A 12,679-nucleotide genomic window follows, 5' to 3' on the forward strand; every position below is an offset into this window, starting at 1 on the left:
CTGCCATGGGATAACTCAGCACAAAGATTCTCACCAGATGCTGATACTATGTTCTTGGACTTTCCAGCTTCCAGAACTGTGTGCCAAATACATTTTTATTCATTCTAAACTACCTGTTTTGGGGTATTCTAGTAAAGCAACATAAAACTTAATAAGAAAACTGGTACCAAGAGTGCAATTGTTGCTATAACAAATACCTGAAAATGTGGAAATGTCTTGGGTCCTGTGAAGAATGGAAGAATTTAGACAAACAGCCTAGAAAAAGCCTGGATTACTGTGAATAGAGCATTAAGGACAATTCTGATGAGGATTCAGAAGAAGAGAGCTGTAGGGAAAGTCTGGAACATCTTAGAGATAATTTAAGTGGTCATAATCAGAACATTGGTAGAAATATAAGTGGTAAAGGTCATTCTGATGAGATCTCCAAAATGAAGAACAAGATATTGGAAACTGGAGTAAAGGCCATCCTTGTTATGTAGTTGTAAAGAACTCGGCAAAATTATGTTCATATCCTAGAACTTTATGGAATGTAGAACTTAAGAGTGATGAACTAAGATTTCTGGCGGAAGAAATAACTTAAGCAGCAAAGCATTCAGGCCACTGGAGGCTACTTTTAACTGCTTAAGCTGAGAGGAAGGGAATGAGTTAAAGACAATTCATAATTAAAAGAGAGGTAGAATGGAAATACTTGGAAAATTTGCAGCCTGGCCATAATAAAGAATGAAAAAGCTATGTGTAGGAGAGCAAACCAAGAGTGTGGCCCAGGAACCATTTGCTAAAGAGATTAATGTGCCTAGAAGAAGCTAGGTGCTGTTTATCAAGGCAATGGAAAAACCCCAAAGGCATTTTGGAGATCCTTTGAGACTGTCTGTCCCATCACAGGCCCAGATCTCAAGGAGGGTAGAATCGTTTGTGAGGAAGCAGAGTAGGCTCAGATAGTCCTTCACAAGCTTGCTGCCCAGGGCTACCTCAGCTCCCCATATTTCGGCCCAATGGGCCTTGGCTGTCCTAGCTCTGGTTCAAAGGGGCCCAGGTATGGCTTAGGCAACTGCTGAGTACTCAAATGGTAAGTCTTGGCAGTGTCCGTATGGTGCTAATTCTGCAGCCTCATCGGATGAAAGAGCTGTGGGAGACATCGCTACCACTACCAGGATTTCAAAGGATGAGGATAGTCTGGGAGAGACTTGTCACAGTGTTGGAGCCTCTGCAGAATGGAAATTGGGGTTGGAGTCACTATAGAGAGTCCCTACTAGGGCATTGCTGAATGAAACCGAGACTTCAGAACTACAGATACCAGTATTCATTGCCAGCCTGGGAGAACTTCAGGCTTGAGACTCTTAACCTGTGAAAGCTGCATGGGCTCAGTCCAGCACAGCCTTGGGGGTGGGGCTTACCAGGGTCTATTGAGATTAAATGAATGTATTTTGTAGGTGAGGAGGACATGAGTTTTGGGGCCCAGGGGCAGGATGCTATGGTTTGGATGTTCCCTTCAAAACTTATGTTGAAATTTCATTGCCATGTTGCATTATTAAGAGATGGAACCTTTCAGAAGTGATTAGGTTATAAGGGCTCTGCCTTCATTAATGGGTTAATGCCATTATTGCAGGTTCGAGTTAGTTATCTCTGGAGTTTGGCCTCATTTTTCTCTGTCATGTGCTCATGCCCTCTTTTGCTCTGTGATGCCTTCCACCATGTTATGATGCATTCCAGAAGACCCTCACCAGATGCAGCCCCTTGATCTTAGACTTCTCAGCTTCTAGAACTGTGAGTGAAATGAACCTCTTTTCTTTGTAAATTTCCCTTTGCGGTATTATATAGCAGCAGAAAATAGACATCAGCCTGAAGTTCTCCCAAGCTGGTATTAAATACTAACTGTTAATTAGTATTTATAGTGCAAGGATAAATTCGAGTTTAGTCCTGGTTAGAATGATCACATTTCAAGGGAGGGGCTTTGTACTTCTACACATTAATGTAAGGATAAAAACCTTAATTATATTCTCACTGAAATTAATGCTTTAGGTTAGGTAAGGTTGTTAGTGGTAATTATTATTTCTTTTAATAAAATATTCTTTGTTACATTGTTCAAAAAATATAGATGGTTTGAATTTATATTTTTTGACCAACATATATTTGAATAGGAATTCCAGAGTATTGGTAACTGTAACCACTTTGGGTTCCCCACTGCTGCTTCTGGTGCCTCATTTTTTCTGATGTCTTTCATTTTCTTACATTTGTCTTCTAAGGTAGAGTTAAAATTATTCAGTTTCAAGAAGTACTGATTTAGGCCTCTGTTCTCTTCTGCTTTTTTTTTTTAATGAATGGGTATAATATCCCAATATATTTTGATAATTGTTCAACAGCTACATTTTTAGGTGAGACTGCTTTCTTTTTTTATTTTTAAAATTTCTTTCTCAATTTTTAAAAAAATGTCAGAGATTGACTAAAAGTTGGGGTAGCTTTCTTATGTGAGAATACTAGATGACAGCAAACATTTGTGATGTTGAAATGATAATCCTAATAGTGTTAGAGTCTTTATAATAAAAACATTTTGAGGCTGAAGATGAATTTATATGTTCCTAAAGAGACAAAAAATGTTTTTGTGACACAGTAAATGTTATTTAAGTCTTAGATGCTTTTATTAGTATAATTTTTGGGCAGAAATTTGCATTTAAAAAATGCATACAGAGCTTCTTCCAAGTCATATATGACAAGACAGCATTTTGCCATGGTAATTGATAAATAGACTCAGGTAATTATAAAACATCTAATTTAAAAAATTTGTCATAGAAACTAAAGGTACATTGTGGCAAAAATAGAAAATACAAAACAAGCAAATATGAGAAAAATATACATGTCACCACCTACATATTATTACTTTTGGTACTTTATAATCTTTTGTCTATATATGTCTGTATTGATATATATATATATATATATTATCTAAATGATATTACATTGTACATTATTTTGAAACCTGCCTTTTTTAGTCATTTACATCTACTTTTCCATTTCAGTAAGCTCTCATCTTATGTAATGCCCAAATCACATTAAAATTTTTCCAGTTAGCTCAAAAATGTCCTTTATGTCTGGTTTGGCTGAAACAGTATCCAGGCCAGCATTGCGCCTATGAAATTGGCTGTTAGGAACCTTATGTCTTTAAAAATCAAGGGTGGCAACCCATCTTTCCACTTCCCCCATACCCCCATCTTTTTTTTTTTTTTTCTTAAAGATACTGGCTTGTTGAAGAAAGACTGGGTTATGTCCTACAGACTTTCTGAGTTTGTCCAGTTTACTGTCTCATAATGTCATTTAGATTGTTCCATCTTATGTATTTCCTACAAATTAAAATTTATATCTGAATCCTTGGTGGATTTGAGTTGAAGAACTTTATCATAGATGATGCTCTGTCCTTTATATTGTGTATCAGAAGTTACATGATCTTCACTTGACTCATGATGAGGAGATTGGCCACTGAAATTGGACAGCGACAGTCTTTTCTCCCCATTGTTCAATTATATTTATATCTTTGCATTAGATAATATTTTGGGTAGTAGTATTTTGGCTCTGTAAGAAAGTTCATTTTCTCGTCAACCACTCACCTGTTGATTTAACACCATTTATTGATCTTTGAGTATATCAGTAATTTCATTAGGGTTTGCAGAATAAGATTTTAAATTCTGTTCTTTTACATTTATTAATTGATGTTTTTTGGTAAGAGAGAACTTATGAAATGGGACGACTTGGTTGTCCTTAAATACAGTCTCCATAGGAAAGACAAAATAAATACTTAAATCTTTCTCTTTACCATTTTTCAATGTGAAGGATTCCATTAACCACCTCAAAAGGTGATAAATAAAAAGGGCATTTTTTCATTGTTTTAACTCTCTCTCTTTTTTTTTTTTTTTTTAGATGAGGTCTCACTCTGTTGCCCAGGCTGGGGTGCAGTGGTGGTACACTGCAGCCTCAATCTCCCTGGGTTCAGGTGATTCTCCCACCTCAGCCTGGGACTGCAGGTGTACGTCACTACGCCCAGCCAATGTTTTAGTACTTTTTGTAGAGATGGGATTGCCATATTGCCCAGCCTGGTCTCAAACTCCTGGGCTGAAGAAATTCACCCACCTCAGCTCCCAAAGTGCTAGCATTACAGACATGACCCACAATGCCTGGCCTTAACTTTTTTCTTTTTGAGTGTCTTTATAGACTCAGGGATTTTTGTTTAATTCAGGATGTTTTAATATACTACCATTTATGTTTTCTTTGATGCTAAGATTATCACAGCTGGTCATTTGGACCTTTATGCCAGCTCCTTTGACCATTTGATATAGGCCATTAATCTCCATAAGCCTTCCTTGTTCTCTTGGCATGAAAAGATGTCCCAGGCTCACCTGTACCTCCCCTACTCCCAACCTGGCATTAACTCTTTTTTCCAAGAAGTTTGATTCCTTTTAGTTTATTATGATATTAAAGACGAAAATCTGCATTCTTGGAATGTTTATTACTGCTAGAGTGATGTTGCTTATAAGCCATTTCAGAGAAAAGGCCTAGAAAACAGATTTTTACAAACATGAATTCATACTAATATTTTTAGTTTTTACATGATTTCTTGATTTTACAATATTATCTCTGTTTTCTTACACTTATACCTATGAACCTTAAAATCATTAGCATAACTTCATTGCTTAGTTCTACAATATAAAGAAAATAGTCCTGGTGTGGTGGCTCATGCCTGTAATCCCAGCACTTTGTAAGTTTGAGGCAGGTGGATTGCTTGAGCTCAGGAGTTCAAGACCAACCTGGGAAACATGATGAAAACTTGTCTTTACAAAAATTTAGCTGTGTGTGGTGGCATGTCCCTATAGTCCCAGCTACTCAGGAGGCTGCCGTGTTAGGATCACCTGAGGCCAGGAAGTCAAGGCTCTAGTGAGCCATGATTATGCCATCACACTCCAGCCTGAGTGGCAAAGTGAGACCCTGTCTCAGGGGAAAAAAAAGAAAAGAAAAATAGTTTGAAGAGGCTGGGTGTATGATTCATGCATGTAATCCCAACACTTTGGGAGGCCGAGGTGGGAGGATCACTTCAGCCCAGGAGTTTGAGACCAGCCTGTGCCACATCATGAGACCCGGTCCGTCTTTAAAAGAAGAGAAAAGAAAGTAGTTTGAGGATATCAATAATGATACTACTAGAATCAGTAAAACTACCAAAAGAAGTTTATAGCAGCTTCTAGTTTTTTTTTTTTTTCTTGGAATACTTCTTACCAAGAAGTGCAGTGTCCAAATAGCCTTTGTAACAAAACCTTTCTCATTCTCCTGGGTGTCAATTTGACCTTTAATCAGTTTTGTTTCTAACACTGTTCAATTTATGAGATTAAAAGTCTTTTTTTTCTTTATATGATTCTAAGATCAAAAATATATAAAGATATACACAGGAGTCCTGCTGCCACCTGTTCTTGCTGTGCTTTTCCCCTTTTCTTCCCTTTCTCTGTGAAGCAACTGTTTTTATTAGTTTCTCATTTATCACTCATTCGTGTGTATGTGTATTGTGGATGTTGACATTCAAGCAAATGTATGTGTTAACATTCTTTTTCTCATCCCTGTGCAAAAGATATACCCTGTATACTCTATTGGACAGGTTTTTTTTCCTTAAAATACTCTGTAGATCTCTCCACTCAGCACATAGTTATCTTATAGATAGAGCATATAGTATACATATAACCTTTTCTTAAACTATAATATCAAAATAATAGCTTTCAGTAACTTAATAATTATTTTCTGATTGAAAATATTACTGAAATAAACTCAATAATATGAAAGCTGCAGAAAGAAAAAGACATAGAAAAGGGCTTGGATTAGGTCAACTTTGAATTATATTTGGAAGATAAATGAGTCCAGAAGTGAGTGGGCAGAGATTATTGGAGTTGGTCTTAAAAGGAGGCTTTAGGCAGATTGGCTGGGCTGGTGTGAAAGGTCTGTGTCAGAAAATCATGAGATTAGGTTGATGGAGCTGGTATGATGAGTAGGTAAGAATTATAAAAGTGTAGAGTTTTGATGATTTTTATAGTTGGATATAAATGGTTCTTGAGTGTAGAGGTTTGTTTTTATGCTAGCTGTAGTCTGTGGCATAACTGACTATAATGGGCATGCTAAATATCCATGGCAGTTGACCCTGGAACACCACAGTGTGTAGGGGCATGTACCCCTCTGTGCAGTTGAAAATTCACGTGTAACTTTGACTCTCCCAAAACTTAACTACTAATATTTAGCCTATAGTTGACTGGAAATCTTACTGATAACTTTCCATTAATACAAGTAAGCTACCGAAAAAAAATTAAGAAAATCATAAAGGTGAGAAAATATATTTACTGTGCATTAAGTGGAAGTGGATTATCATAAAGGTCTTCATCCCTATTGCATTCACTTTGAGTAGGCTGAGGAGTAGGAGAGGAAGGGTCAGACTTGCTGTCTCATGGGTAGCAGGGATAGAAAAAGGTCCACATACAAGTGGTCCCACACAGCTCAAACTGGTTTTGTTCATTGATCAACTGTAGTTTGTTTGAAAATAAGGATAATAAAGTTTCTACCTCAGTTCTGTATTACCAAGTATAGATAGCAAGGGCTGGAAGAAACTTTTAGTGTTAATCTCTTTGAGCCTAATTATCATGTAGAAGAGGAAATTGAGGTCTAGGAAGGTTAAGTGACTTGTGCAAATTAAACAACTAGTTAGAGACATAGCCAGCTCTTAAATCTGACTTCCAGATTTTCACTGTATCTGCTTTTTTCTACAACATATTGCCTTTTTTAGCCAGGAAAAATTGGAAGTTGAACTCTTGTCTTTTCAGGCAGGTGCAGATTTTGGGTTTTTTTTTTTTTGGTTTTTGACCCAAAGTACTTTAGTTCTGTGATTTATAAAGCACGAGGTTTCTGTTTTTCTTATGTTACTGAATATTGTAAATATGGAAGTTACCTTTTATCTTAACCAGTATTACACATAAATGGTTATACGTAAATACATCGACCACCTTTTATTACTCCAGCTGTAGTGGGGAAAGCTTTCTTTTCATAACTAGCTAATGTTTTAAAATGTATACTTTTAGTTTGATTGCTGCATATTTCAGATATTTCCTTAACTTGAGTACTCAGATATTTATCCAAACATTATTGCTATGGGATTTCCTGCAGAAAGACTTGAAGGCGTATACAGGAACAATATTGATGATGTAGTAAGGTAAGAATGCTTTGATTTTCTCTTTCAAATATTGATGTTTATATTCATGTTACATTTTTATTTAGAAAAGATTTCTAAACCACAGAAAAAGATACTTTGTAATGTAAGCTTTATTTTATTATTGTAGTGCTCTATAATCCTTTTTGGCTTACTGTACCTAATGGACTTCATTGGGATACAGTTCATTTGATAAGAACTGACCTTATACATAATCAAGTATTTATGTGATGTAATTTCCTGGACTCCATAAAATGCCTCTCACCAGATTTAATGCCTGGATTCCATTACAGTGTGATTTTTGTCCTATTACATAATTTGAGATTAGTCTTAAAACCCTAGAGTGGATTTATTCTGGTAATTTTATTCACACTAAGACGTAGATGACTAATACTGTATATTTTTATGTAGACCAAATTTTAATATACCACTGTGTGTAAGTGTACTAAGCACCTGAAGAAGTACTTGGTTGGTACAAGAGATATAGAAAGGAATCACTGGATGTACCAAGGCTAATCAGTTTTATAATTTTGCATAAATTTCTAAGTGCAGTTATTTAGAACAATTTGTTTCTCAAGGCCCACTTAAATATTACTTTTAAAATATACAATTTTAGGAATTCATGGCATATTTTATGAAAGAAGAAATTCATGTCTGATGTGCAAATAGTCATAACATACTTTATAATTTCAGAGCAAAAATATATATGTGTGAATACATTAACTGTACATCGTCAGTAGGAACCTTAATGGCTTTAAAAGTTAAAATTTCAAGCCAGCCATTGTGGTGTGCTCCTGAAGTCCCAGCTACTTGGGAGGCTGAGGTAGGAGGATCACTTGGCTTGAACTGAGGAAGTAGAGGCCAACCTGGTTAACAAGCAAGAACTCATCTCTTAAAAGAAAGAAAGTTAAAATTCTGGTTTATTTCCTGTACACTCTTTCATTAGTATCTTTTCTGGAGACTTTCAATTTAAATACTTGGTGGTTATGATAATTAAATGTTAAAATGGATGGGAAAGCACTTTGTAACTTATAAAGTATTATGCAGATGTAGACTCCTTTTATAATAGTTGTGTAAGTATATAAGACAACCTGCATTCTTTTATGAGTTAGCTGTAAGTTTTATTAGTGGTTAAGTTTTGGCAACTTGCTTTGAACCACAGTAGATTTAAAATTTTTTGTAGTATTGAGTTGTGTTCACTTGGAATTTTGTAATATTTATATTCAAAATAAAGTTTCGTACCTACAAAAACTACAAAAAAATTCCCCTAGTTTTTTATAGTTTCTATTAAAATTATAGCTGATACCTAGGGATGCCAGAAATACTGTTTAAGAAATTGAAAATAGGGAAATGAATTTATCATTTCATAGTTAGGCAGGGCACAGCAGAAGGATGCTTAACATTGAAAGCTGATGGGAACAGCAGGTTGATACAACTTGTGGTAACACTTCTAAAGAAAAAGCAATGAGCCATAGAAAAAAGAAAAAAATAGGCACATTTTGAATTAAGGAAGATGGAGAATCTGGGAAACGAGCAGTATATTCACCAGACATGTATTCTCTGCTATGGTACAGAAGTGTTTATCAGGCCTCTTTATGGCCTGGATGTTATATCCCACAAAGATGACCTACTTCACATTATTATAATTCTTTATTCAACTAAGCACTAATTCAACCTAGCCAGATTAGTACTTATACCAAAAAAGAGTGAGTACTCTGAATAGAGGGGAGCTTTTTTGATTATGGTGGGAATATCTTTGTGGTAAATTAATCTGGTGTGCTAGTTTTTATGTTGGTCTCTTCTGAGTGTCATTTGTCATTGAGGCTGATTGTGCATTTTTTAAGTTACTGATAAAGTTCCTGTACAGCTGATTATCAGACCTTAGATTGTAATAACTTCACCAAGAAAATACTTTGCTGGGAAGTATTTTGGTCCTTCGATCTGATTGATGACTCTTATTTTATGCCTCTGAATTAAAAGATTCACATATTCAGTTTGTAATTAGTAATCAAGGCTGAGGTTTATGCTATCTAGCTTCACTATCTAGTTTGTTTTGTCTAGCTGTATGACTTCTTCAAATCTGCGGTTTCTAAAAAACAAATGTTTTATGTGTCTGGATTAATATTTAGCCAGTGGTTCTTTCAGCCGACAGATCTTGTCACCTCTTATGATATTATTAATAGCATGTCAACATGAAAAATTAACTGCTGAATATAATAGCTCTGCTGTCCTTGTTTCTTTTTGTCTCATTCTTTTTTGATTGGGGGATAACTAGCCAATAAAGCTTTGATAGCTTCTATTGCCCAGGCCCCTCCTCTTCTTTTATAAGAGAGAGGATGAACAGTGACCAGAAATAAAGGTATTGTTTTTTCCTATCAACAAAAATAGAAATAAATAATTCCTAAGTAATTTGCCTGTTAGGATTAAAGTCTTCAAAAGAATGGCTGTACCTAGTACCTAAGTGATTAATTTCCTTAATTGGTTCATATCATATTGGGAATATTAGTGATCAGTGGTGATTCCTTTTTTGGTTCAAAGATGATAGTGTCACAGTGAAAAATGTTTTTAAAATTCTTCTATACTTAATTTTTCTGTTAACAAAAGTATTTTCAGTTGGATTTTTCTTTGTTCTATTAGAATGCCCAAAGAATATTTAAAATTATCATTTTCTTTCCCATTGCATATATTTTCTGTGATTTTTCCTCAAACAGAAAATACTCTGCAAAGATTAGACTTTGTTGTTGTGCTACATCACTGCTTTGACTAAACGCAGATTGCAAATACCTTCATACCTACATTGCTTAGTACTTTTTTTTTTTAAATGAAGTCTCGTTAACCCAAGGTAGAGTGCAGTGGTGCCATCTCAGCTCACTGCAACCTCTGCCTCCTGGGTTCAAGTGATTCTCCTGCCTCAGCCTCCTGAGCAGCTGGGATTACAGGTGGCCTGCCACCACGCCCAACTAATTTTTGTATTTTTAGTAGAGATGGGGTTTCACTATGTTGGCCAGGCTGGTTTTGAACTCCTGACCTTGGGTAATCCACCTGCTTTGGCCTCTCAAAGTGCTGGAATTGGGGTGAACCACTGCACCCAACTAAATTGATCGGCTTAATTTTTAGGGATATAATTTGTTACGACTGTGAAATTTTATACTTGAGGTACTCAGAGTCCTTTTGAAACAAATATTTAGCTTCACCTTTTGAGGTTACCTCCTACGATTGGGAATTAATGTAAAAAATAAGCCAAAAGAAAATGAGGGAAAAATGAATCAAGCTGTAGTTTTTTACTATTTTTTACTATCCTAATTGCAATTGTTTTGCTTATACAGCATTCAGAATTGACAGGGTAAGAAAGCCACATCTCATAGAAGCTAACTTTTCCCAAGTTGCTTTTTTCTTCTTTTCCTCTTACTACTTACTACCTTTTCCCTCTTTTCTTGCTGCTAAGCTCTTGCCCTGACATGCTGGTAATATGCAACAGTGTTTTACTCAGATGATTGATGATTCTAGGACACGTATATTAATATATATATATATATATATTTTTTTTTTTTTTTTTTTTTTTTTTTTTTTTTTTTTTTTTTTTTTTTTTTTTTTTTGAGACCAGTTCTTGTTCTGTCACCCAGGCTGGAATGCAGTGGCATGATCATAGTGGCATGATCATGGTTCACTGCAACCTCTGCCTCCTGGGCTCAGGTGATCCTCCCACCTCAGCCTCCCGAGTAGCAGGGACCACAGGCACGCACCACCAGGCCTGGCTAATTTTTGTGTTTTTTGTAGAGATAGGGTTTTGCCATGTTGCCCAGGCTGGTCTCGAACTCCTGCACTCAAGCCATCTGCCTGCCTTAGCCTCCAACAGTTCATGCTGTGATTACAGGCATGAGCCACTGCACCCCACCACTGTCTATGTTAATCTCATCTCTCAAGCTAATATTAAAGTTATCTACTTTATGTTATCTGGTATAAATCTAAGCAATCTTTAACAAATTGATGCTTAATGTGTTTAAGAGGCATAGCTTAAGAATTGTTCTGTTTCTACAACTGGAAAATAGTTGGCATTGGCAATTATTGGCAGTCTCTACAGGGACTGAATAAAAAATAAATAAAATAAAAACAAAGTAAAATGGAAAAGAAATTTAAAAAAAAAGAATTTTTCTGTTTCTAATAAATCAGGAGAATGGAGGTTTAATAGAGATGAACTGTCTTTCTCACTGCAGAACCTTTATATGCCACTATGCATTGTAAATCTCCCAAGAGTGAGATTCTAGTATGATGTTTTTCTTTTCCTTTTCTATTCTTTCTCTTTCCCTCTACCTGCTTTTTTTTTTCTTTTTTGGTGGCAAGAGTCCTATATTATAAGGAAATGCTTTTAGAGCATAGTCTTCTGATACACAGTGATTTTTGAAAAAGATTTATTTATTGTCTTGTTCACTGTGAGCGTTTTTCCCCCATGTATAAGCAGCGTGTAATAGATTCAAGAACACCCTGTCCCCCACACAAACTTTGTTTTTTGAGACAGAGTCTCTCTCTGTCATCCAGGCTGGAGTGCAGTCATGGTTTGATCATGGTTCACTGCAACCTCGACTTCTGGGCTCCAGCAATCTTCCTGCCTCAGCCTCTTAAGTAGCTGGGACCACAGGTGTGTGTTACCACACCTGGCTAATTTTTGTATTTTTAGTAGAGACAGGGTTTTGTCATGTTTTCCAGTTTGGTCTCAAACTCCTGAACTCAAGCAGTCTACCTGTCTTAGCCTCCCAAGGTGCTGGGATTACAGCAAGAGCCTCCATGCCTAGTCTCAAAATATTCTTTTGAAATACTTGAAATATGTTGATCTCTCAGTTTATCAAACTTAGTTGTACGTTAATTTTCAATAAAAAGGAAGTATTTGTTGCCCTAACGTTATCACTATTGGCTATTCAGTTTAAAAAAGGAACTAAAGAGAGATTATTTATAGGCAGTCTTCAAAATAATTTAGAGGAAAGAATGATCAGTTTCAACCTCTTTTTCTAGCGTTTCTGACTCCTTCTTTCATATTGCCTCTCTTTTTCCCACTTTTTTTCTTTATTGAGGCAGAATTCACATAATAGAAAGCTAACTATTTTAAAGTGTACAATTCCATGACATTTATTACCTTCATAATGTTGTGTAACCTCCACTTCTATCAAGTTTCAAAACATTTTATCACCCCAGGTGAAAGCCCCTGTTCTTACTGGGTACCTCTTACTACTTTTTTTTTTTTTTTTTTGAGACAGCGTCTCAGTCTGTTGCCCAGGCTATAGTGCAGTGACTCGATCTCGGCTCACTGCAGCCTCCGCCTCCCAGGTTCAAGCAGTTCTCCTGCCTCCGCCTCCCGAGTAGCTGGGACTACAGGCACATGCCACCACGCCTGGCTAAGTTTTTTATTTTTAGTAGAGTTGGGGTTTCACCATGTTGGCCAGGCTAGTCTTGAATACCTGACTTCAG

General features: G+C 36.1%; 1 protein-coding gene across 2 annotated transcripts in view; it reads left to right on the forward strand.

Moving 5' to 3' along the window:
• PTEN (phosphatase and tensin homolog) overlaps positions 1-12,679 on the forward strand; it is a 97,457-nt gene that overhangs the window by 22,483 nt on the left and 62,295 nt on the right. For both annotated transcript variants that reach the window (XM_017536375.1, XM_037741284.1), the window contains exon 2: positions 7,138-7,222. In XM_017536375.1, coding sequence (XP_017391864.1) covers positions 7,138-7,222 — 85 coding nt within the window. The remainder of the gene's footprint in view (positions 1-7,137; positions 7,223-12,679) is intronic.

The sequence above is a fragment of the Cebus imitator genome, unplaced genomic scaffold (assembly GCF_001604975.1).
Source record: "Cebus imitator isolate Cc_AM_T3 unplaced genomic scaffold, Cebus_imitator-1.0 Scaffold97, whole genome shotgun sequence".
Taxonomy (NCBI): domain Eukaryota; kingdom Metazoa; phylum Chordata; class Mammalia; order Primates; family Cebidae; genus Cebus; species Cebus imitator.